The 26,024-nt window shown below is 50.3% G+C and overlaps 1 protein-coding gene across 1 annotated transcript in view; it reads left to right on the top strand.

Moving 5' to 3' along the window:
• Positions 1 to 2,240: 2,240 nt before the first annotated feature.
• The window catches only part of LOC311321271 (filamin-C-like), a gene marked incomplete at both ends in the record, with an annotated part of 29,407 nt that continues 5,623 nt past the window's right edge, over positions 2,241 to 26,024 (top strand). The window contains 38 exons of the mRNA XM_084453216.1: positions 2,241 to 2,616; positions 6,747 to 6,995; positions 8,874 to 8,971; positions 9,614 to 9,764; positions 9,883 to 10,001; positions 10,386 to 10,463; positions 10,551 to 10,713; positions 10,921 to 11,121; positions 12,303 to 12,440; positions 12,560 to 12,686; positions 12,815 to 12,951; positions 13,509 to 13,702; positions 13,811 to 13,924; positions 14,013 to 14,156; positions 14,647 to 14,770; positions 14,958 to 15,118; positions 15,226 to 15,316; positions 15,433 to 15,602; positions 15,739 to 15,856; positions 16,026 to 16,288; positions 16,608 to 17,205; positions 17,381 to 17,554; positions 18,660 to 18,822; positions 18,934 to 19,262; positions 19,371 to 19,494; positions 19,632 to 19,791; positions 20,357 to 20,546; positions 20,906 to 20,929; positions 21,040 to 21,287; positions 21,390 to 21,489; positions 21,663 to 21,803; positions 21,951 to 22,079; positions 22,274 to 22,447; positions 23,077 to 23,241; positions 23,610 to 23,813; positions 24,464 to 24,616; positions 25,117 to 25,239; positions 25,610 to 25,852. Coding sequence (XP_084309342.1) covers positions 2,241 to 2,616; positions 6,747 to 6,995; positions 8,874 to 8,971; positions 9,614 to 9,764; positions 9,883 to 10,001; positions 10,386 to 10,463; positions 10,551 to 10,713; positions 10,921 to 11,121; positions 12,303 to 12,440; positions 12,560 to 12,686; positions 12,815 to 12,951; positions 13,509 to 13,702; positions 13,811 to 13,924; positions 14,013 to 14,156; positions 14,647 to 14,770; positions 14,958 to 15,118; positions 15,226 to 15,316; positions 15,433 to 15,602; positions 15,739 to 15,856; positions 16,026 to 16,288; positions 16,608 to 17,205; positions 17,381 to 17,554; positions 18,660 to 18,822; positions 18,934 to 19,262; positions 19,371 to 19,494; positions 19,632 to 19,791; positions 20,357 to 20,546; positions 20,906 to 20,929; positions 21,040 to 21,287; positions 21,390 to 21,489; positions 21,663 to 21,803; positions 21,951 to 22,079; positions 22,274 to 22,447; positions 23,077 to 23,241; positions 23,610 to 23,813; positions 24,464 to 24,616; positions 25,117 to 25,239; positions 25,610 to 25,852 — 6,658 coding nt within the window. The remainder of the gene's footprint in view (positions 2,617 to 6,746; positions 6,996 to 8,873; positions 8,972 to 9,613; positions 9,765 to 9,882; positions 10,002 to 10,385; positions 10,464 to 10,550; positions 10,714 to 10,920; positions 11,122 to 12,302; positions 12,441 to 12,559; positions 12,687 to 12,814; positions 12,952 to 13,508; positions 13,703 to 13,810; positions 13,925 to 14,012; positions 14,157 to 14,646; positions 14,771 to 14,957; positions 15,119 to 15,225; positions 15,317 to 15,432; positions 15,603 to 15,738; positions 15,857 to 16,025; positions 16,289 to 16,607; positions 17,206 to 17,380; positions 17,555 to 18,659; positions 18,823 to 18,933; positions 19,263 to 19,370; positions 19,495 to 19,631; positions 19,792 to 20,356; positions 20,547 to 20,905; positions 20,930 to 21,039; positions 21,288 to 21,389; positions 21,490 to 21,662; positions 21,804 to 21,950; positions 22,080 to 22,273; positions 22,448 to 23,076; positions 23,242 to 23,609; positions 23,814 to 24,463; positions 24,617 to 25,116; positions 25,240 to 25,609; positions 25,853 to 26,024) is intronic.

Genomic DNA, 26,024 nt, shown 5'->3' with positions numbered 1-26,024 from the left:
AACTCTTTAAAAACACTCACATATGACCCCCACCATCCATATTTAGTTTTACTGGAAGGAATGAACACAGGATTATCTGTCCAGAGTTCAAGGACAGACATCTGCCATCAAATCAATTTTTCTGGGTCATGGTCATTAGCTATATAGTGATTATATCAAACCACTACTGTATCTTTACAATTTGATTGGCATTAAATCATTTCTGTGATCCATAGCTTCTAGCTTCCTAGCATATTAGTGGGTCACTGCACTCAGAACCAGAGCAGATCTTACAAAATCTGATCAGAATAAGGGAGGAAGGTCCGAACACCAAACTACTTGAGTATGCTCTTCATTTCATACACCGTGACAGACCTCAAATATACATTTCAGCTCTGATCCATAGCTTAAAATACTGTAAATGGGTTGAGATATTGACTGTACGTCTGTTCACTGTATGATCCTGTGTAAATGTTGAGTATTTATTTGAATGGACTTCAGACAATTAAGTGGAAGGCAGCATGAACAACCAGGGGGAATCCTCTCCCTGTCTAGTCTGGGGGTCCTGAGTATCCTGAGCATGCTCTGAACATGTGGCACGGTTTTTCTTAGCAGCCTGTCAGTCTGGTGTCCCTGGTGTTAACTGCTGAGTCACAACACTATCTTGAGGTCAACCCCCGGCACGTACAGCACACATTAGTACTTACAATCAATGTGACGGACATGCACATTCTTTTTCACTCCTGTATGTTTAATGGGCTGTACTGTATAGGTGGTAATATCTGATATGTTGCCCTTGAGGGCTAATTAACCAACATGCATGTTGGCCAAATAAAAGTAAATGGACTGCACTTACAATATATAGCGCTTTTCCACCTTAGCGGCACTCAAAGCGCTTTACAATGGCCTCTCATTCACCCATTCACACACACTCACACACCAATGGCGGTAGATGCCATGCAAGGTGCTAACCTGCTCATTGGGAGAAATTTTGGGGTTAGGTGTCGTGCTCAAGACAAGGACACTTCGACATGTGGACAGTCGGAGCTGGGATTCGAACCACTGACCCTTTGAACATTGAACGACCCACTCTACCAACAGCTACAGCTAATAGCCATAGTAATCTATGGCTTGGCCAAATAAAAGGCCACTTTTAAAGGCACTTGACAGGACATGACGTCAGGACATGACGTTACCAAAGAGAGATTCAACGCAGCTCCAGAGTGAGGTCTGGTCACGCTGACCTTTGTTCACACATTGCAGACTGGCACTGGAAAGGGCACCCTTCATGGGCTGCTGTTGACCTCTTGTGATTTTGCTTATTAAAAATACATATTTCACCCAGAGGTGGCACATAATTGTGAACCACAAGTAATAACCATCGCTTTAACCACCAATAATATGTGAACTCATGTTTCATGTCTTCAAGTCTCTCCACCTCTCTCTACCAGCATGCCTAAGCCAAACATAACTATACAAGTGCTAAAGTGTGATTTGAAATCCATTATAGATCATGGATTTATGTTTAAGCCACATAATGAGGCCCACCATAATACATGACATGAGTCATTTTCTTTTCATGGTTCAACTGAGGAGCTCTGGCCATGACACAACCACCGAGAAGTGACAGCCCCCTACTACCGAAATTGGAGTGACTAAAAATAAAAATGATCCGCCACAACTGTTGCTCTGCATGGGGTAGCCTATAGCCAATCGTTACCCCTCTTCCGACTGGACCAATCCTGAGGCTTCCCTTTATTCCTATGGATTAGAAAATAGTCTATGATTGTAGTTATGACGGGTGTGACGTGGGCCAGGGTCTTTTATAAACCCCACTCTTGCCCCTCACACCATTCAAGTTTAACACACTCTCATACTCAGCTCTGAACAGTGCGTAAAACTACTCCGCTCACCTGCCGCGAACCATTTATCATACGAAGCGACTTTCTTCTCCGAGGCATCTATTAAGAAGCAGCGACTACATTTGCCAAGACACTGCCAATTAAAAAACGGGGACAGGCTGCCTTGCACACTGTAAATCGGATCATTTATGCATCACTGTCCTGACAGAAGTTAGCCTACTTCTTCACAAGTACACGCGAAAAGCCTCTGGTCTTTTTTTTTTTTTACTCTCAAGTTTGAAACTTTTCCCAACGAGTACGCGCTTTGCGTTTCCCTGCTAAACATTTACGCGCCGCCGAGCACATAATTTCACACATCGGTCTTACTGCGGTATAAAAAGGGACACAGAAACCGCCACCATGAGCAATAACACATACTACGACGACCAACATCCACCACAGTACTACCAGGGCACTGAGACCGGGGAAGACGAGGAGGACGAGATGCCAGCCACGGAGAAAGACCTGGCCGAGGACGCGCCATGGAAGAAGATCCAACAGAACACCTTCACCAGGTGGTGCAACGAGCACCTGAAGTGTGTGAACAAGGGCATCACGGATCTCCAGCGGGAACTAACTGATGGGCTCAAGCTCATTTCGCTTCTGGAGGTTTTGAGCCAAAAGAAGATGTATAGAAAGTATCACAACAGACCCAACTTCCGTCAGATGAAACTGGAAAATGTGTCTGTGGCGCTGGAGTTTCTGGACAGGGAACATATCAAACTGGTTTCAATTGGTAAGTGCCCGCCTTTGTGAAAATGATTATTGTTATGAATCTGGGGGAAGAGAGGGAGAAAGAGAGAGAGAGAGAGAGAGAGAGAGAGGGGGAGAGAGAGAGAGAGAGAGAGGGGGGAGAGAGAGAGAGAGAGAGAGCGAGAGATCATTGTAGCCCACCCTCAACAAAACAGAAGAAAAGCTTTTTGTACAATGTCATGAATATAAGTAATATACATGGAAGTATTAATGATGTTATGCTAATTCATAAAAGCTCTGTGCTTGTTTGATGGGGACCCCTGAAGTCTAGCAGCAGAACTGGCGTGCTGCAGCAGGTCTGGCTGTTGAGTCTAGACATCCACACCACTGTATTAATATAGCTACTGTAGGCTATAGCACCTGCTGTCTCAACCCAGTTGTCAGCTTGCTTATAGACACATGGCTTTCACAAAGGCTGAAGCCACAGAGGGCCAAGGTCAGTTCTCTGGAAACTCTTACAGCAGAGGTGTCACTGAGGTCCCATGTGCCCATGTCCAGACCAAGGCCATGTTGGGCTCATCAACCTGCAATCTTTTGCTCAAACGATGGCGGTGGCAAGCCAGGGACCGGGAATTCAGAAGGGTCATGTTAATGGGAGGGACACGCACTGATGCACACACACACACACACACACACACACACACACACACACACGCACTGATGCACTCACACACACACACACACACACACACACACACACACACACACACACACACACACACGCACACACACACACACACACACACACACACACACACACACACACACACACACACACACACACACACACACTCCTCTCTCCACACCTCACAATCACACTTGAGTGTCTGGGTATGGGGACAGAGTCACCGGCAGTGGCCTCTATGTTGACAGCCAGTAGTTGCCGGTGGCCTGTCCCCCAGTAACTAGACCAGACTGAACCCTCACAGGCTAGCATGCTGTGTGTCGGCTACAGGGTTCGACTGGCTCTGTATGTGTGGCTAAGAGTTCAACAGCGTCAAGTCAAGTCAATTTTATTTATATAGCACATTTACAGCTGTGGCTGAACCAAAGTGCTGTACAGATAAAAGCAAAAGATACAGAATACAAAAGCATAAGAATAGTGCAATAGTGTGTGCACAGGAGTGAGCCATGGATGAGTGGTTGAGGCACAGATAGCTGGACTCTAGCCCCTGGGCTTCCATAAGCGGAGGCTTTAGAGAGACCGTATCAGAGAGAGACCGTATCAGAGAGCCTGTGTGTATCTGGGTCGGAGGGTCTTGGACACACAGTAGGTCAGACCTGCGAGCATATGTAGTGACGTGTTACAACCAGAGGGTCAGGCGTGGCAGTGAGGGTTCATATAAACCAGGTGGGCCTTTGATAACTGCTAAGTGAGTATCAGAGGCATTTAGCCAGAGACCCAGAGGATAGGCACCAGAGACCCAGAGGTTAGGCACCAGAGACCCAGAGGATAGGCACCAGAGACCCAGAGGATAGGCACCAGAGACCCAGAGAATAAGCACCAGAGACTCAGAGGATAGGCACCAGAGACTCAGAGGATAGGCACCAGAGACCCAGAGGATAGGCACCAGAGACCCAGAGGATAGGCACCAGAGACCCAGAGGATAGGCACCAGAGACCCAGAGGATAGGCACCAGAGACCCAGAGGATAGGCACCAGAGACCCAGAGGATAGGCACCAGAGACCCAGAGGATAGGCACCAGAGAACCAGAGGATAGGCACCAGAGACCCAGAGGATAGGCACCAGAGAGTCAGAGGATAGGCACCAGAGACTCAGAGGTCAGGCACCAGAGACCCAGAGGATAGGCACCAGAGACTCAGAGGATAGGCACCAGAGACCCAGAGGATAGGCACCAGAGACCCAGAGGATAGGCACGGCTATGTGAGTTGAGTAACAACCGGCCTCTTCAAGACCTATGTTTCATACAGGAGAATGCTTATTAAAAGTCTGACAGAGTAGCCTTCTGCATCGGTGACTGATGTGTCTCCCACAAGGCCGAGCGAAATTCCGGTTGTGACCGCGGCTTTAAGCGGGGGGCTGTGATAGGCACAGCGAGCCCCACAGGAGAGTGTGTATCTGTGTGTGTGTGTGTGTGTGTGTGTGTGTGTGTGTGTGTGTGATGACGATGGGGGAACTCTCTGAGGTGATACCTCAGGAATGTCCCAGCTCCCTGCTGAGTGGGGCAGCACAGGGGTCATAGGTCACACTCACAGACCCCACCTCAGAGACAAGTGTGTGTGTGTGTGTGTTGGAGCGTGTCTGTGCTCACGACCTTGTGGAGGCACGCCGCCGGCATCAGAGAAGTTGACAGAAATAGGGCACGATAACGACAGCGTTGGCTTTCATCTCCCAACGCCTCCTTCCCCACACGGGCATGGCAGTGCCCGCGCCAATGCAAACCCACGAAACAGGGTTGCAAATTTCAAGGAATTTCATTAATCGATAACTGTTAACCTTACCAAACGATGGTCGATTAATTGATAAAGTCCTGCACTGGACTTCGCTTTGCTCGCTTAATTTTTGTGTCTTCTTCCGCTGTGTCGTTGAAATTTCCCGGCATCCCAATTAGCCTTCACTACATGGCGTGGCGTCCTCATGTGCAGTCAGACCTTAAATCATGATTACATTTCACGAAACTCCCGTTGATAACGTTCGTTCCCCTCAAAAAAGCTCTGTTCCATTAACAAGCAATTAATCGAGTAACCAAATCTTACTCGAGTAAATTCTTATCAGCAATTAATCGATAGTTGATTAACTATTAACATCCCTACCACAAAACAACATCCCAGCTCGTACAGCATGGCCACCAAGATCAAAAACAGACCGGCCAATTCCCCAGTTTACCAAAAAGCATTGTAGGCACCAAATGCACCCTTAGTCAATGGTTGGCAGTAGACACACTTCTAAGACTTAGGCCGGATTCATAGTCGACGCAAACTAAATAAGCGCAAGCAACGCAAGCTTCGCAAGGCCACGCAAGGTCTCGTTGCGTCCTTGCGTGTGTCATGCCGAAATTTGTCACTTGACGCAAGCAATAGTGCAATTCCTTGCGTTTCCACAAAACAAAACAAAGAACGCAAGCTCTCGAGTCATGTTGGAGCTTGCGTTCACAAGGTAGCTTGCGTTGTTTGCGTCGACTATGAATCAGACCTTCCTAGGAAGTGTTGGGGGAAATTCATCCCCTCCTGGGTTGTACTAGCAGTTGTGGTGGTGTAACCAGAGACAGGCCTGTTCTGTCTGTTTGACCACGCGGCTGTCTCCCCCGAAAGCCTGTGATGGCAGAACCACACCACGCCACGCCACCTGACTGTGCCTGTCACACTGCCCTTATCAAACACTGGCTGTCGCCCACCCAGGGGACAGAGAGATGATAGATAAACTTGATAAAGTGCTCACATGGCCGTGCGTCCTTAATCCCCCTCTGTCGTTAAGTCAACGGAACGCAGCATTGCACAACTGGATTGGGTCACTCTAGCCAGCCCACTTCATTCTTGGCAGTGTTTTAAGAGCATGCTAGATTTTTGGAGGGCATTTTAAGAGGTACTGTAACATTGTTCAGTATGTCTAAAGTACTTCACAGGGTTATTTTAACAACCCATCTCACATTGATTTACCTCATGCTAATGCTAATAGTTTCAACAGAGTTCTGTATTCAAAGAATGAAAGCTAAGAGTTGTTTACACTACAGTAGGAGAGATCACACTTTCATATATGCTCAGCTGCTGTTGTCTCAGGCGCTGGTGGAGCCCATTGTGACGGTGTGTGGAATGTCGGGGGGGGGGGGGGGGGGAGGTTGTAGAGCAGACGGGGTATGAAATTACTAAGATGACCGTCATCCATTTTTGACTCAAATAGAAACTGTCCATTTGTGAGAAAAGATGGCGCATCTCTACCTTTGACACTTTGTGACATTACGATCTAATGAGTGTAAGATGCACTGGAATAAAACTGTGACAGTTTCAACCTGTAATGACCCCCCTTGGTCTCTCCCCCCCCCCCCCTCCCCTACCCCCCTCGGTCTCTCTCCCCCCCCCCCCTCCCCTACCCCCCTCGGTCTCTCTCCCCCCCCCCCCCACCTATCACCCCCGGTCTCTCTCTCCCCCCCGCAGACAGCAAGGCCATCGTGGACGGGAACCTGAAGCTGATCCTGGGTCTGATCTGGACCCTCATCCTCCACTACTCCATCTCCATGCCCATGTGGGAGGACGAGGAGGACGAGGATGCCAAGAAGCTGACTCCCAAGCAGCGCCTGCTGGGCTGGATCCAGAACAAGGTGCCCCAGCTGCCCATCCACAACTTCAACCGCGACTGGAGGGATGGCAAGGCCCTGGGGGCCCTGGTGGACAACTGTGCCCCCGGTAAGAGCTGGACCCCGGGTCCGTTGATGGGGTAACCACGCCTCTCGGTTATGCCAAGGGGAAGAATATGCGCTGGTTCGGGGGGAGTTAAGTGTTTGTTGATTGGACTCTGGGGATAGTTTGTTCCCTTGTGTGGTGGTTAGTCATCCCGTATCTGTCATGACAGGGAAGGTGGAGGGGGGATGTGCCAGGGGTGAGCCAAGGTATCATTTTCTAATTGTACGTTACACTCATCCTGAGAATCTTTCCCCTTCTGTCCTCATATAAAAAAAGATCGGGATGTGAGACACACACACACACACGCACACACATGCACACACACACACGCACACACACACACACACACACACACACACACACACACACACACACACACACACACACACACACACACACACACACACACACACACACACAGGCAGGCCACGCTCAGGGGCTGTCAACCAGAGTTGACATGTAATCCCTCCATAGTCCATTTCAGTGTCCCTGCCAGCTGTCCAACACTGAGTGAAGCTCTGTCTGTCTGTCTGTCTGTCTCTTACTCTCCCTATCTCCCTCCCCCTCTCTTTCTCTATGTCCCTCTCTCTCCCCCTCTCTTTCTCTATCTCTATCTCCCTCTCTCTCCCCCGAGGCCAAAGCTAGCTGTCGTGTTTATAGCCTCACCACCCCAACACCCCAAATTTGGGCACGAGTCCTCATCTGTCGAGGGAGATACTTGGCACAACCTCAAAAAGCCGCCGATCTGCAACAGAGCCACTTCTTCATAGAGGTTTTCTGGCGTGAAACACTGCTAGTTTGACCAATATGGTGTCCAGTTGATCAGGATCTAAGACAGACCCCTCTAAGGCTTGTCTCTCTGAGAGAGAGAGGAGGGAGAGAAGAGGGAGACCAGCGTGTTTGTCTGTGTTTATGGAAGAACGGTGACTGAAGGGAAGCGGCTTTTAAACACACGGTTCCCGATGTGACCGTACAAGGGTTTTATCTGACAGCTGAACACATTAAGGAAGGTGACCAATTCTCCTACACTCAAATCTTCTAAACAGCAAACTGCAGACTGACTAGTAGACTATTTGGACTTGAAAGATGGATGCACCTGTATGTCCCTAGCTAACTACAAAGGTATTTGTCAACGCATCATTCCAGTAAACCTTTGAAAGGTCATGCTTGGAGTGATGAAGGCCTGGCTTCATTGTAGAGAGGAACTTAATGGCTCATTTAAAAGGTATTTCATATCTGGGGTTAGTTCAACTGTCGTAATACTTTTCTTTCTAGAACCCTGATCAAACCACAACTGATGACTTTTAAATCATGTTAGTCAATATCATGACATCATATTTGGATATCATGACATAATTTATGAGTACAATTACATAATGTATGTAGCATGGTGACATTCTCACTCAGTCCAGTGGATTAAGGTAAACGGTGATTTAACAGCACCATTACAAGGCACCAACGTGTCAGTATTAATGAGACAACCGTGTCCTGGAGGTCCCAGGTTCTTTGAGTGAGTGAACTCCTTGTGTCGCTAACGCTAATCCAATTGAAGCATTGGCACGGGCAGCTTAGCCACAGTGTCCGTGGGGAAAGTGACTGAGCGGCCATCGCTGTTGTTTTTGCTGTCGGAGGAAGAGCCTGCGGAGAGAAGGCTAGCTCACTTTGCCTCATCATACAGAGGAGCAGAGCATTGTGGGTAAACGCTGGGTTGTAGCTGAAGGTATAGATAATATTGACAGATTGAGTGGTGGATTTGTTGACTGATAAGACAAGATCTGTTGAGCAGGTTTGTCTGTACTGTACTTGTGTACCATTGTTGTCATGATCCCGAGTCCGTTTTTCCAACGGCTGTTGTGTTGTCTTGTCCTTGCTCTCGTCCAGGGCTGTGTCCTGATTGGGCAGAGTGGGACCCCAGCCAGCCGGTGGAGAACGCCAGGGAGGCCATGCAGCAGGCGGACGACTGGCTGGGTGTGCCTCAGGTAAAAGACACACACACACACACACACATGCGCACACGCACGCACGCACGCACGCACACACACACACACACACACACACACACACACACACACACACACAGTTACAGTATGTTCTTAACTTCTAAGACTGTGAATCCTCATAGTCTACTACTGTTTACTTGGGTATTATGTGGGTGTTTACTTATCTGAAACAGTGTTTGTATAAAGCTAGTCTCCATGAGGCAGGGCATTGGTGTGTGTGTGTGTGTGTGTGTGTGTGTGTGCAGGCAGGCGTGTGTCATGGCTTCCCAGTGCCCTGGGGATGGATTCTCTCCAGGCAGTAAAGGAGGTGTAAGCGAGGAGGGCTGTCTCATTGCTAAATCCTCTGGATGGCTTATTGAGGGCGCAGTTCTTAACCCCGTTGTACTGGGGTTAAATATAGCCTGGCAGGACGAGAGCTTTACACCACTGTGTGATAGACCAGCCAACACAGACAGGCAGAGTGGGAAATGCTTTTTAATGTCAGTAAAAATAACATGGAACGTTTGTTAGTTTTACCTCCTCTCTGTACTTCCCCTTAATCACATCTGGCCAAACAATTCAAAATAAAAAAATAAACGGCATGTTTCAGCCTGGGTGACCGTAGATCTGCTGGTTCCCTAGGTGATCGCCCCGGAGGAGATAGTGGACCCAGACGTGGATGAACACTCGGTGATGACCTACCTGTCCCAGTTCCCCAAAGCCAAGCTCAAGCCCGGTGCCCCCGTCAAGGCCAGACAGCTGTTCCCCAACAAGGCCAAGGCCTACGGACCAGGTGGGTCCAGCTGGACATAGATGACCACACACACACGGCTGACCTGCCGGGCTGCTACAGTACCCTGTCTAAAACCAAGACCCAACAATCACTCCCCAACCTGTCCTTCTCATTCCAGGTATTGAGCCCCATGGCAACATGGTGCTGAAGCCTGCGGTGTTCACCGTGGAGACGCTGGAGGCGGGCCAGGGGGAGGTGCTGGTGTACGTGGAGGACCCTGAGGGGTACAAGGAGGAGGTAGGAGGAGCCCGGCCTGTTTGTGTCATAATAGCGCTGGATGGGCTGCATTCTCCTATGATGCTCCGTATACCTGGAACTCTCTCCAACAGACATTGAATCTAGAGCTGCTTCCCTCCGATACGGAGTTCAGAGCCGTGGCTCTAGACATTGGTTCATCAACTTGTCACTCTTTTGGATCTTAATTGTATTATTGTTGTAAATTGCTTATGTTTCGTTGATGTTTGTTTTTGCTTGTGAGCTTGTCAGCATTGGAAATGAGGGAAACCTCAATTGCCCCACGAGTTTAAATAACGGTTTGAATTGAACAGTAAACTGGCACTATTGTTCATGTAGATCTGACCATGAGGTCTGTATTGACAGTGTTTTTTTTTCCCTCTCCAGGCTAAAGTTGTCCCCAACAATGACAAGAAAAGAACCTACACTGTCACCTATGTGCCCAAGGTGGAGGGTGTCCACAAGGTAGACAATCAATCCAACTATTAGTTTATTTGCCTTTAAATGAACTTCCAAGGAGCCTTACCAGGACTTTTCAATCTCCCCTCTCAGGTGAAAGTGCTGTTTGCCGGGCAGGACATTGACAAGAGCCCCTACACAGTGACTGTGGCGAAGGCTATGGGAGACCCCAACAAGGTTCAGGCCAGAGGCCCTGGTCTGGATCCCACTGGGAATGTGGCCAACAAGCCCACTTACTTTGACATCTATACCGCAGGTAAGCATGGTGGAAGTCACCTGACAGCACACTCAATTAGAATGCCATCAGATAAAATGCCTGCAGAACTGGACAGGACTCCTAAAGAGACTCCTAGACATTTATCTAGAGGACCCCAAACAATGTCCATGTTTACTGACGGTTATGGAATAGTAGAATAAGGATGTTCTCTCCCCCTGGTTCTCCTGGTTCTCCTGGTTCTCCTAGGTGCTGGTAACGGAGATGTGAGTGTGGTCATCGTGGACCCTGAGGGAAAGAAGGACACAGTGGAACTCATGCTGGAGGACAAGGGGGACAGTGTTTTCCGTTGCACCTACCGGCCCATGCTGGAGGGGCCCCACGTCATCCACGTCCTGTTCGCAGGCCACGAGATCCCTAAGAGCCCTTTCAATGTCCACGTTGCAGAGGGTAAGCCAACGGTCACCATTCCAAAATCCAGATCCCTTCCGTTGACATGCTGTCATTTTCAGTGGTGATCTGTCCCACTCAGTCCACAGTCTTCCATCATCACTGTGCCTGGATCCCCCCCCCCCCCCGAGACCAGGGATGTACTAAACTGGTCCTGTCTGTCATTCCTAGCTCCGCCCACAGCCCCTCCCACCACTGGGCTCCCCATTCAGATAGGCCCTCAGGCTATGCGCCCACCTACAGGAGAGAAGGGCAAGAAGGGCCCCCCTCCCCACAAACCTGCCCGACCAAGTTAGTATGGTCCGCTGGGTGGAGCCTGTGCCCCGTTGTGCTGATGCTCGCCAGGCCCCGCCCCCCTCTATGCCCCGCCCAGCAGATGCACCTGAATGCTTCCTGTGATTGGGCCAGCACCCGCGCCAGACGAGTGCCGTATTGGCTGTGCTTTAGCGCAGATGCATCGCAGCTTGATGAGGTTGAGACGCGCTCACACAGAGAGGGATGGCAAGGGGAATATTTGAAGGAACGTTGGATATTTTAGAAGTGGAGATGTGTTTGTTTTTCCACAGATTGCATTAGGGAATGTTTACATATCGCTGCTGTATCTCCATTTTGGTGATTTTCTTCCCCCCTCAATTGAAAGCTGGGACTACCCTTTACAACCTCTGAACCACTCCCAGCCCTGGGACCAATTCAATGTATTCTAAACAGCTCATAATATGTGAATGTTCTTTTCAACATTCTGAAAACTTGCCATTTTGGAGATACAAGGTTTTGACCTGACAGTAGGGCCAAATATGGCTGCTTGCTCCTGCTGATTTCGATTTCATTTTGCATTTCCTGCATTTGTCAGTGAGCAAATGTGCTTCAAATACGATTCGGCGTATTTGTCCGGTCTTTTTTACTCCTGCCTGCAATCAACGTTTCTGAGTGAAATGTAGTCAGATGCCTCCTCAGTACATCGCCTCCATTTGTTCATCTGCTTCAACCACTCATCCGTGGTTATGTGTGTTTCACGGTGTTTATTGCATAAAGCATCATATCTCTCATCTTTGTGATATTGAGGCTCCTCTGGTCGTCCATGCGGACAGAGCGTTACGTCTACGCTACTAACGGCCGTGACCGGTTCTCGCTGGTGTTTTAGCTGACCTTTAACCCTTCGTCCACCCTCTCTCTCTCTCCAGCCAGCAATGCCAACGCGTGCCGCGCCACGGGCAGAGGCCTGCAGCCGAAGGGCGTGAGGGTGAAGGAGGTGGCCGACTTCAAGGTCTTCACCAAGGGAGCCGGAACGGGAGAGCTCAAGGTGTCCGTGAAGGGCCCGAGTGAGTCAGCTCTCTCTCCCTCTCTCTCTCCCTGTCGTTCCCTCTTCCTGGGTCCTCGTACGACAGCTCTGTGTGTGTGTGGATCAACCTGGTAACCAGGATGTGCTGTGTGTCCTCAGACGGGGCAGAGGAGCCGGTGAAAGTGCGTAACGCCGGAGACGGAGTGTACCACTGTGACTATTACCCCGTCCAGCCTGGGAGATACACGGTCAGCATCACCTGGGGAGGTCAGCCCATTCCACGCAGGTAAGACCACCTCTTCTCTGTAACCTAACCAGCAACTGAAACTGAACATATAATGCTACAGGTTCATATGTAAACTGAGGATCATATCAAACTGTGTGTGTGTGTGTGTGTGTGTGTGTGTGTTGCAGCCCCTTCGAGGTGGAGGTGAGTGTGGAGGCGGGGCCCCAGAAGGTGCGGGCCTGGGGTCCTGGTCTGGTCACTGGCATGGTGGGGAAGTCAGCTGACTTTGTGGTGGAGGCCATCGGCACAGAAGTGGGGACCCTGGGTGAGTCTGGGGAGGCCGTGGTTCTGGGGTGGCCGTGGTTCCGGGGAGGCTGTGGTTCTGGGGAGGCCGTGGTTCTGGGGAGGGGAGGCCGTGGTTCTGGGGAGGCCGTGGTTCTGGGGAGGGGAGGTTGTGGTTCTGGGGAGGGGAGGCCGTGGTTCTGGGGAGGCTGTGGTTCAGGGGTGGCCGTGGTTCTGGGGAGGCTGTGGTTCAGGGGTGGCCGTGGTTCTGGGGAGGCTGTGGTTCAGGGGAGGCCGTGGTTCTGGGGAGGCTGTGGTTCAGGGGAGGCTGTGGTTCAGGGGAGGCCGTGGTTCAGGGGAGGCCGTGGTTCTGGGGAGGTCGTGGTTCTGGGGAGGGGAGGCCGTGGTTCTGGGGAGGCTGTGGTTCAGGGGAGGCCGTGGTTCAGGGGTGGCCGTGGTTCTGGGGAGGCCGTGGTTCTGGGGAGGCCCTGGTCCCGGGGCAGTGTGGGGTGGTGATACGTCTGAGCCAGTAGAGCGCTTGTATCTTCAGTACGACCGCAGAGTCTAAAATGATTGTTTCCCGCCTCTCTCTCTCTCCAGGCTTCTCCATCGAAGGGCCCTCCCAGGCTAAGATCGAGTGCGATGACAAGGGCGACGGCTCCTGTGATGTCCGCTACTGGCCCACGGAGCCTGGCGACTACGCCGTCCACGTCATCTGTGACGATGAGGACATCAAGGACAGCCCCTTCATGGCACACATCCTCCCCGCAGCCAATGACGTCTTCCCGGCCAAGGTTAGCTCCGCCCACAACAGCTCTTTTTCCCCTTAAAGGCAATTTATGAGAGCACAAAAAGAGACATAGATACAAATACTCACACCTTAATATATTATTCTATCGCAGGTAAAAGCCTTTGGCCCAGGACTGGAGCCTACTGGGATCATTGTAAACAAGCCGACAGAGTTCACCATTGATGCCCGCGAAGCAGGAAAGGGTCACCTCAAGATCTACGCCCAGGTATGGAGAGAGACAGCAAACCCATAGCGCACGACTGAAAACATTTAACAGCGCAGGTTAGTACTGATGTGCGTTTGGTCCCATTCAGGACGGCGAGGGTTGCACCATCGATATCAAGATCACCGACAATGGCGACGGCACCTTCCTGTGTGTGTATATTCCCATCAAGGCCATCAAGCACACCATCATAATCACCTGGGGACATGTCAACGTGCCCAAAAGCCCCTTCAGAGTAAGACACACACTCTGGCACACTCTTACACTTACACCAAGAAAATGGACAAAGACATGCGCGTCCAAAATGTTTAAAACTGGGTGCTAGACAGAAAAACTAACTCATCAGGAAAAGTCTGCACACCAGAAATATGCTCTCAGGAATATTTAATTGACACCGAGGTGACGTTTCGGGCTACAAGCCCTTCTTCAGACCAGACTCTTACACCAACACATTTTCACTCACACTCTTAACTCAAGGCATGATGATGGTTCATTCATTAATCAGAGGCAGAGGTTACAGTAGCAGTAGTGGTGTTTCTAAAGCTGTTGGGAGCTGCGTTTCTGTTACAGTAGCAGTAGTGGTGTCTCTAGCCATGTTTGGAGCTGCGTTTCTGTTACAGTAGCAGTAGTAGTGTTTCTAGCGCTGTTTTGGAGCTGCGTTTCTGTTACAGTAGCAGTAGTAGTGTTTCTAGCGCTGTTTTGGAGCTGCGTTTCTGTCCCTGTAGGTGTTGGTGGGTGAGGGCTGCTACCCAGACAAGGTCAAGGTGTACGGGCCTGGAGTGGAGAAGACTGGACTGAAGGCCAACGAGCCTACTTATTTCACTGTGGACTGCATTGAGGCTGGACAAGGTGTGTGTGTGTGTGGGGGGGGGGGGGGGGGGGGAGGGGGTAGGCCAGAGAGCGAAGTCATTAGCTTTCACTAGCTGGATGTGACAGAGAGAAATCAATTTGGTATGCATTTTGTATCATCCGCAGTATGTTTGATGTCTGAATAATGTACAGTGAATGTTTAACAATCGCATGTATCTGTTCCCAGGTGACATCAGCATTGGCATCAAGTGTGCTCCAGGGGTAGTGGGTCCTATTGAAGCAGATATCGACTTTGATATCATCAAGAATGACAACGACACCTTCACCGTCAAGTACACCCCCCCTGGCGCGGGGCGCTACACCATCATGGTGCTGTTTGCCGAGCAGGTAAGACTCCGCTACCCAGGGTTCTTCAGTAGTAAGGACAGCTCTCATACCGTGCTGTTAAAGGGACGTTCTGTAGTCCTGAATGAGCCTCATGTCTGTCATTCCAGGAAATTCCCATCAGTCCTTTCAAAGTGAAGGTGGATCCTTCTCATGATGCTGGCAAGGTCAGAGCCGAGGGCCCTGGACTCAACAAGACAGGTGAGGCAATCGAAGACACCACACAGCACAAGTAACTGCTTTTATCCCCCCTTAATAGACACAAACTGGACCTTTGAAAGATGTTGAACACTGCCAATATGCTCGTACCAATACAGGTGTGGAGGTGGGCACTCCTACCCACTTCACCATCTACACCAAGGGAGCGGGCAAGGCCAAGCCGGAGGTGCAGTTCGCCGCGGCGGCCCAGGGTGAGGCGGTCCGGGACTTTGAGATCATCGACACTCACGACTACTCTTTCACCGTCAAGTACACCGCTGTGCAACAGGTGAGGCTGTCGGTGAAGCTGTGAGACTCTTCTTCTGTCAGTGTCATGATTCACATCACAATGGACTTGGAAGCATTTAGGATAACTCTCTCTCTCTCTCTCTCTCTCTTTCTTCTCGTCTCCCTCTCTCTTTCAGGGTAACCTGACTATCTCAGTCACATACGGAGGGGACCCCATTCCCAAGAGCCCCTTCAACATCACAGTGGCTCCTCCCCTGGACTTGAGCAAGGTCAAAGTTGAAGGACTGGAGACCAGTAAGCTCTCAACAAATACTGCACACTACTTAGCAATGCTATTCCATCTAAACACCCCACAGCTCAAATCTATGTTCATGAACGAATGCAACTGTGAACATCTACGAAGGAGTATTACAAGTGAATTGAAAAATGACGTTGAATATTGTACGTGCGTGCATTTTTGCAGAGGTGGAAGTTGGGAAAGACCAGGAGTTCACTGTCAACACCAAGGGTGCAGGTGGGCAGGGCGATGTGGGCGTGAAGATGACCTCGCCCTCTGGCCGACCAATCCCCTGCAAGCTGGAATCGGACGCAGCCAATGGCACTCACAGTGTGAAGTACATCCCCCCAGAGGAGGGGCTCTACAAGGTGGACGTCAGCTACGACAGCAACCCTGTCCCCGGTAGCCCCTTCGGGCTGGAGGGAGTCATGCCTGCAGACCCCTCAAAGGTAAACCTCCATGTGGATATTCTTTTATTTATTTATTTTTAATAATTTTTTAAAAATTTGTTTTGGAAATATATAACAAACAAACAAAAACACATAACAAAAAAACACGTAACAAACAGATAAACATACACATAAACGACAATCACAATAACAAACACACACCCTTAACGATCCCTCCCACCACCCCATCCATGCGGATATTCTGAACAGAAATATGTCTCACTATTCGCCTCTCCCAGATCCCAGATCAGTTATTGTTATGTTAAGTGATGTGAAACTGCTTCAACTGGCAGTAACTTTCCTCTGTTTCCTCCTTTAGGTTCGCGCTTATGGCCCAGGCCTGCAGGGTGGCATTGTGGGTAAACCAGCCCCCTTCGCCATCGACACCAAGGGAGCCGGCGCCGGCGGACTGGGCCTGACCGTGGAGGGGCCCTGCGAGGCCAAGATCGAGTGCCAGGACAACGGAGACGGCACGTGCTCCGTGTCCTACCTGCCCACCGAGGCCGGCGAGTACGCCATCAACATCCTGTATGGCGAGAAGCACATCCCCGGCTCGCCCTTCAAGGCGGCGGTGCGTCCGGCCGTCGAGCCCAGCAAGGTGACGGCCAGCGGGCCGGGGCTGGAGAGGGCCAAGGCCGGGGAGCCGGCCACCTTCACCGTGGACTGCACCCGCGCCGGAGAGGCCGAGCTCACCATTGAAATCGTGTCGGAGACCGGAGCTCAGGTGGAGGTCCACATCCAGAAGACCTCAGAGGGCACCTTCTCCGTCACCTACATCCCGCCCTTCCAGGGCACACACACCATCACCATCAAGTACGGCGGCCACGTGGTCCCCAAATTCCCCAAGGTGGTCCAGGTGGAGCCGGCGGTGGACACCAGCGGGGTGAAGGTCTACGGCCCGGGAGTAGAGCCCAGGGGTGAGGCCAGAGCCCAAGCCAGGGCCAGAATGGACCGGGTCACATATAGATGCATATTAGCTTATGGCAAAGGCTACTGTCGCTAAAGGCTATTTTATGTAATTAGCTAAGGCTGATATAGTAATCGCTACTGCTAACCACAGCTCATCCGCCTAATGCTCATCTGTGTTTCCAGGGGTCCTTCGGGAGGTCACTACCCACTTCATTGTGGACGCCTGTTCCCTGACCAAGACCGGGGGCAACCACGTGAAGGTCCGGATCATCAACCCCTCGGGCACCAACACGGACGCCTACATCACAGACAAGGGAGACGGCACCTTCAGAGTGGAGTACACCGCCTTCGAGGATGGTAGGAACACTCCTTACTTCTTTTTTTCCCCAGCTCAACAATATTCTTTCATTCCATGGACGGGTTACAGCTGGTAGATAAACGTTTCTGCAGAAGATTGTGAATATTGAGTTAGGATGGAGATGTGAAAAGAGCGAGCCGGCTCACAGTCCTCAGTAGCTGAAGACGGAACTGACGGCTTCATCCTGACAGACAGAGAGAAATCGCAGACAGGTGGTTGAGAGTGCAGTCATATGGGAAGAGAGGGAGTGAATGACAGAGAGCATGTGAGAGAGAGAGAGAGAGAGAGAGAGAGAGAGAGAGAGAGATAGGGTATAAATACAGAGTGATGCAGTGAAGCTGAGATCTGAGGGACTTAGAGCCTGGAGGTAGAGAGGGTCCTTTTATAAATAGAGGCTGTTCTGGAACAGAAGCTCTTAAACAGGCAGGTATGTGTGCTGGGGGAGGCGGGACAGAGGAGTACAGCGGGGGGTAATGTTCAGGGGGTATTATTAGACCCCCCCGGCACAAAGCTGTGGGATCAGAGTCCTCCAGCATGAGGCATGTTCTAAAATTACACATCTGGGCTGAGAACCTCCGAGAGAACCACAGAGCTCTACCAGTAGGGGCTTGGTACTAAATAAGCAATGGGGAACAGATGTACTCTTATGTATACCCTGGGGAACCACTATTCTTGGGGCAGCTGTAGCTCAGTTGGTAGAGCGTGTTGTTCAATGATTGAAGGGTCAGCGGTTCGAATCCCAGCTCCGACTGTCCACATGTCGAAGTGTCCTTGAGCAAGACATCTAACCCCAAATTACTCCCAATGAGCAGGTTAGCACCTTGCATGGCAGCTGCCGCCAATGATGGGTGAATGAGAGGCCATTGTAAAGCTCTTCCGCTAAGGTGGAAAAGCGCTAGATAAGTGCAGTCCATTTATACTCACCGAGGCCACCAGTCTAGATCAAAAAATCGATTATACTTGAAGGGAAGATGTCTTGAACCTTAAAACAGGTGGACTACAATGAAAAATAATGTTTCTGTGACATGGCGTTTCTTATTGAGAGCAGTCAGGCAGATCGTGTGCAGAGAGGTACTGAACTTGTTGTGTCTGTGTGTGGTCCAGGTCTGCACCTGATCGAGGTTCTGTACGACGAGGTGGTGCTCCCCGGAAGCCCCTTCAGGGTGTCGGTGGTGGAGGGATGTGACCCCACCCGTGTCCGGGCCTACGGACCAGGACTGGAGGGAGGACTGGTCAACAAATCCAACTGCTTCACTGTGGAGACCAGGTGGAACCGACTATCCACACACCAGACTGCAAATAATACTTTAAGACCATGTTCAGTGAACAATCCTGCCCTGGAGAAGCACACTCTAATACTAATGACTTTCTCTCCTAGGGGTGCTGGTACGGGAGGTCTGGGTCTGACCATCGAGGGGGCATCGGAGGCGAAAATGTCCTGCAAGGACAACAAAGATGGCAGCTGCAGTGTGGAGTACGTCCCCTTCACTCCAGGAGACTACGACGTCAACATCAACTTCGGAGGCCACCCCATTCCAGGCAGCCCCTTCCGCGTGCCGGTCAGGGATGTGGTGGACCCCAGCAAGGTGAAATGTTCGGGTCCCGGCCTGGGGAACGGAGTGAGAGCCCATGTCCCTCAGACCTTCACTGTAGACTGCACGAAGGCGGGCCAGGCCCCGTTGGAGGTTCAGCTCTACGGACCCTCAGGTGAGAGGAGGTTCTACACACACACACACACACACACACACACACACACACACACACACACACACACAGAAACACACACTTGAACTGAACGTTATCTCTTGTCTATAGGTGCTATAGAGCCTGTCGGTGTGAAGAATAATGGCGATGGAACGCACACAGTGCACTACACCCCCGCCCAGGACGGGCCCTACACCGTGTCTGTGAAATACGCACAACAAGACGTTCCCCACAGGTGAGACACGGATAGAGGGACGCATCACTTTTCCGTCTTCTTCCTGCACTGCATTCTGTTCCAGTATTCAATATGTCCTGTCTTTTCTCTCCTCCTCTCCTCTCCGTCTGACCATCTATCCCTGTTTTCATCCACAGTCCATTCAAGGTCCGGTCTCTGCCAGGGCACGACGCCAGTAAGGTGCGCGCCAGCGGTCCCGGCCTGGACACCCAGAAAGGAGTGTCCGCCAGCCTGCCTGTGGAGTTCACCATCGATGCCCGCGACGCCGGAGAGGGACTGCTGACCGTGCAGATACTGGTGGGTTCAACCAGAGGCTTTGAGACTCGCTCCGATGTTCTCTTGGGGAGTTTAAAAACCTTGTGCAAAAGGCAACTGAAGAGGAGTGTAGGTGATCTTTATAGTTCTCCATAGATAGATTAGTCCCTTGATGGTGAATGTCTCTGCAGGCTTTGAGTTGGATTACTGATGTGTCACTGTTGATTTTACTGGAGTATTGTTGTTTTTACTGTATTCTATGTCCCACACTTGTATGTTATGATCTGTATTTTTTTATGACTGACTGCTGCCTTTCTTGGCCAGGTCAAGAGTGAAAGAGACAGTAATAATAATAATAATACATTTTATTTATAAGGCGCCTTTCAGGTCACTCAAGGTCACCGTACAGAATAAAAGGTCTCAATGGGTTTCTTTCCTGGTTAAATAAAGGTTAAATAAAAAAATTAAAAAAATAATCAAGTGTGTATTAACCCCCTCAGGGCGGACAGAGTGTGTGCGCGACAAAATCCTCTGTTTAGCATCCGGTCTAAAGTATATTGTATCTCTACATTCACATACATATTAATGGTAAACTTTCCCTCTCTAGGACCCAGAGGGCAAGCCTAAGAAGGCCACCATCCAGGACAACAGAGATGGCACCTACACAGTGTCCTACGTGCCGGACTCAACCGGCCCCTACACCATCACCATCAAGTACGGGGGGGACGAGATCCCCTACTCCCCCTACCGCATCAGCGCCCTGCCCACCGGAGACGCCAGCAAGTGTGTCCTCACAGGTACGGCCCAAACCCACTGGATCTCCTGGGTTCCTCATCAGAACACCCTGACAAGGGGGCGCCCCGATAGCTCAACGGGCTGGGGCGCGCACCATGTAAAGGCTAGTCCTTTCTGTAGCGGTGTGGGTTCAAATCCGGCCCACGCCCTTTGCTGCATGTCTTCCCCTCTCTCTCTCTCTCTCTCTCTCTCTCCCACCTTTCCTGTCTGTCACCTACACTGTCCTATCCTAATAAAGCAGAAATGCCTTAAAAAATATCTTTAATAAAAATAAAACATACTTACAATCCAATCCAAAGAGAGGGCTGTCCAGAAGGGCTTTCCAGACACGGATCATGATTTTTGCTCTCTTAATCCACAGTGTCTATTGGAGGCCATGGAGTAGGTGAGTAGCTGTCTTTGCTCATAATGTTATGAATCCCAGTGCAGCGATTACAGGCATATGTCTATCAGATCTCACTAACCACGCCTCCTCCCCCCCGCCTTGGTCCCGAGCAGCGGGTCTGGGACCAAACATTCAGACCTCCACGGACACCGTCATCACCGTGGACGCAAAGGCTGCTGGGAAGGGCAAGGTGACCTGCAAGGTCACGACCCCCGAGGGGTCAGAGCTGGACATGGACGTGGTGGAGAACCCCGATGGAACCTTTGACATCTACTACACCGCCCCCGAGCCGGGGAAATACGTCATCACCATCCGCTTCGGGGGACAGCATATCCCCAAGAGCCCCTTCCACGTCACCGTGAGCGCCGCCATGACAGCGTCACTGCCTCGTTGAAGGGACACGTGTTTGGATGGGTTTTTTATGTATTCTGACTATATACCTTCCTCTTTGTTCTCATAGGCCACTAAGGAGCCTGTTGCCCCTAGAGACAGCATGGACCCCATGTTCCGCCCTCTCAGCCTGGTCATCCCCTTCACTGTGCAGCAGGGAGAGATCACAGGTAGAACACACACACACACACACACACTCACACACACACACACACACACACACACACACACACACAAACACACACAAACACACACACACACACACACACACACACAGACACACAAACTCGACTCACATGTCTATTTCCTGACCGTCCCACTCATACTGTGTTGATGACCCCAGGTGAGGTGCGCATGCCCTCAGGGAAGGTCGCTCGGCCCCACATCACTGACAACAAGGACGGCACCATCACAGTCAAGTTCATGCCCACGGAGAAGGGCCTCCACGAGATGGACATCAAATACGAAGGCAACCACATCCCTGGTAAGAAAACCACCGAAGCGCTTCGTTCCTCCAGAGTTAGAGTAGAGTTGAGAGTTTTTCGGTTCGGTGCAATAGCAGTCACGTGAGACAATAATTACGTTTAAGGAAAACTCTAAAAACGTTCTCTCCATGACCTCCCCATCACAGGAAGCCCGCTCCAGTTCTACGTGGACGCCATGAACAGCGGGCTGGTGACCGCCTACGGCCCGGGCCTGTGCCACGGCATGGTCAACAAGCAAGCTACCTTCACTGTGGTCACCAAGAACGCCGGAGAAGGTAACTAAATCAACCCTGTTCCCTATAAGGGAAGCCTGTATACTTACTGTACTCTGACGCCATGCAAGCATATACAGCTATCAACACTACTAACTCCGCTCCTGTCCCTGTCCCTGTCCCTGTCCCTGTCCCTGTCCCTGTCCCTGTCCCTGTCCCTGTCCCTGTCCCTGTCCCTGTCCCTGTCCCTGTCTCAGGTGGTCTGTCCTTGGCGGTTGAGGGTCCCTCCAAGGCTGAGATCACCTGCAAGGACAACAAGGATGGGACGTGCACAGTGTCCTACCTGCCCACTGCTCCCGGAGACTACGTTGTCATCGTCAAGTTCGACAACAAACACATCCAGGGCAGCCCCTTCACCGCCAAGATCACCGGTGAGTAGAAACTAGGACTCCCACAATGCTTTGCGTTGCTTGTAGTCTGGCCCTTTGGAACAAAGTAGTCAGAAGGTCTCTGATACTCGATTATTGGTCTAGCAAAATAATAACGGGTTTAGTGAATCGATAAAAAATGGATGTTGGTGAATGGTGATTAGTGAATGGTGGTGAATGCTGGTGAATGGTGGTGAATGGTGGTGAATGGTGATTAGTGAATGCTAGTGAATGGTGATTAGTGAATGGTGAATGGTGAATGGTGAATGGTGAATGGTGAATGGTGATTAGCGAATGGTGGTGAATGTTGATTAGTGAATGTTGGTGAATGGTGATTAGTGATTAGTGATTAGTGAATGGTGCTAAGTGATTGGTGGTGAATGGTGATTAGTGAATGTTGGTGAATGGTGATTAGTGAATAGTGATTAGTGAATGGTGCTAAGTGATTGGTGGTGAATGGTGATTAGTGAATGTTGGTGAATGGTGATTAGTGAATGTTGGTGAATGGTGATTAGTGAATGGTGCTAAGTGATTGGTGGTGAATGGTGATTAGTGAATGTTGGTGAATGGTGATTAGTGAATGTTAGTGAACGGTTGGTGGTCATTGATCTCTTTCTCCTCTCTCTGTTCAGGTGATGACTCCATCACCAGAACCTCTCAGCTCAACGTGGGCACGGCAGCAGACCTGTCCCTGAAGATCACGGAGACGGACCTGAGCTCGCTGACCGCCAGCATCAGAGCGCCGTCTGGCCACGAGGAGCCCTGCCTGCTGAAGAGGCTGCCCAACAGACACATCGGTGAGACGGACACCCGGCTGGGCTGGAGAGACGGGCACGCGGGCTACGGTGTCAGGAGTGGAACGGTTTTGTTCGTTTCCAGTTAGATCACAATGACCACTTGACTAACGGCCGGCTCTTCATTTTGAAATTTGTCAAGCCTGTCTGATTGCAGTAGTATCTGCGTTTTTTCATGGAGCTCACGACATACAAGTTAACTTGTTATGGTTTTATTGTGTCTGCGTTTTCTATAGTTGTTTGGGTGGTTGGTAGGCTACTGACAGTTTGTAATTTTGTACTGTGTTCTGTCTATTTGTATTGTGGGTTTTTACATTTCTGGTTAAATAAAGGTTATATTGACATCTTCTCCCTCCTCCACCCGTCCAAAGGTATCTCCTTCACCCCAAAGGAGGTCGGCGAGCACGAGGTGAGCGTGAGGAAGTCTGGCAAGCATGTGACCAACAGCCCCTTCAAGATCATGGTGGGCCAGTCCGAGATCGGGGAGGCCAGCAGGGTCAAGGCCTTCGGGAAAGGCCTGGTGGAGGCCCACACCTTCGAACAGGCCGAGTTCTTTGTGGACACTAGGAATGCAGGTACGTCTTGGACCGTTGCAGTGTATTCCAAAAGCATAATCTTCGTGTGGAACAAAACTTCAAGGAGGCCAAAAAATGTATTGAGAATGCCTAACACAGGGTCGAATCTCTAGGCAATACTGAATTCACACAGAAGGGCCGCAGCTTTTAAACTGGCTTCAAGCCAGGAATCATATGACAAACAAATTTGCATACAAGGAATGTTCATTAACACATATATGGTCAACTAGTCCTCTGAATGGTCTTTGCATCAGCTGAGCTCTGCCCCCATTCGGACATGGGGGCTACTTGGGTCCTTCCTGGGATCACGTTACAAACTGTAGGCTACTCACTTCAGAGGTGACCATTTGCTATCTGTTGACTCAGGACAGGACAAAGGAATGCTGACTCAGAGACAAAGACAAAGGCCCTCGGTTGAGCCTTGAATTAACACAGTTCAAACTAAAGTGAAGGTTTTTCATTATTCTATAAAAATGATTACTACATGAGAGTAATACAGATGTGATTGATGTAATACAGGATAAAAATATACTACACCGTTTTAGGATATCTAAGTGGTTCCAATTCTGTACACGTAGCGCAAAGCTGCTTCCCTTGCTTAACCTCCGTTTCTCTCTCTCTTTCTCTCTCTCCCACTCTATCTCTCTCAGGTTATGGAGGTCTAGGATTGTCGATCGAGGGTCCGAGTAAAGTAGATATCAACTGTGAGGACGCAGAGGACGGGACATGCAGGGTGACCTACTGCCCCACTGAGCCGGGCAACTACAACATCAACATCAAGTTCACTGACAAGCACATCCCAGGTCAGATCTCAACTAGGGATGCACAATATATCGGCAATCATATCGGTATCGGGCGATGTTAGTCATTTTTTAATATATCGCTGTCGGTCCGATGTGCAAAACGGAGCCGATGTGAACAGCCGATAATTATTTTTGTCTAGCTCCTGTTGTGTGTGTTGTTTTTGAGTGGAAACAATGTGGTAAATCTATGATTTATCGGCTTTTCCAAATGTTTTGGAAATAGAGACAGTGTTTCCATGTTTTTTTCAGTATGTATAACATTTGATTATCATAGAAACGTGTTTTTATACAGATCATATCGACATCGGTGAATATCTGTTATCGGCCATAATAGCAAAGTTAAGGTGCATCCCTAATCTCAACTAAATTCCTCACAATAGTTTAATACAGTTAAGATGCTTTCAGTGGAAAGCCCAAAAGTTGCCCTCTGTGAATTTGTGTTGCCTCCGTTGAAAGGGGTACGTTGGGCCTTTCTGATTGGTTGCTATCAACCCCTACAGGAAGTCCTTTCACAGTGAAGGTGACAGGAGAAGGGAGGATGAAGGAGAGCATCACCAGGAAGAGACAGGCCTCGTCCATCGCCTCTGTGGGCAGCACCTGCGGCCTCAACCTCAAAATCCCAGGTTAGCACCGCGGTCAAGTGTGGTCAGGGGCAGTAGTGGTCAACACACTGGTTTGCCAGTTGAAATAACTAACTTCATCAACATTACCAATAGAAATCAGCAGGGGCGGGGATCCTGGGGGGGGTCAGGGGGGACATGTCCCACCCAATATTTGAGATCATTAAAATTGTCCCCCTCCAATATTTAGATTGGGGTAGTGGCATTCAAATGACCATACAGCCGCGTAGGAAGATGTCCCCCCAAAAAAATACTCGTGCAAAATTTCAATGTAAATGCCCCCCCCAAAGTTGGATACAGATCCCCGCCATCGGAAATCATCCACGGTCGAAGCACTCTCACTCACATCCTTGGTCTCCCGCCTCGATCGTAGGAAACTGGTTCCAGATGGTGTCGGCCCAGGAGCGTCTGACGCGCACGTTCAGCACGCGCAGCAGCCACACGTACACGCGCACGGAGCGCACGGAGATCAGCAAGACGCGCGGGGGAGAGACCAAGAGGGAGGTGCGCGTGGAGGAGAGCACGCAGATGGGGGGGAGCCCCTTCAGGGACGTTTTCGGGGACTTCCTGAACAGAGAGAGCCTGAGCGGCTTCAGCGTGGCCCCCAGAGCAGAGGGTGAGTGAGCAGCACAGGGGATCAGAGGTCACTGACCCTCCTATTACCAGTCTGACCCTGCCTCAGTCTTATCTAATGTATCTTTGAGGTTTTCTTTACGCTCTTTACACTCTTTTCTTTTGTATTTTACTGTGTTTTTTGTGTATTTTTTTGTATTTTACTGTGTTTTTTT

Source organism: Borostomias antarcticus (genome assembly GCF_949987555.1).
Source record: "Borostomias antarcticus genome assembly, chromosome: 18".
Classification (NCBI taxonomy): Eukaryota; Metazoa; Chordata; class Actinopteri; order Stomiiformes; family Stomiidae; genus Borostomias; species Borostomias antarcticus.
The sequence above is the reverse complement of the archived record's forward strand: the minus strand, read 5'-3'. Positions and strand labels throughout refer to the sequence as shown.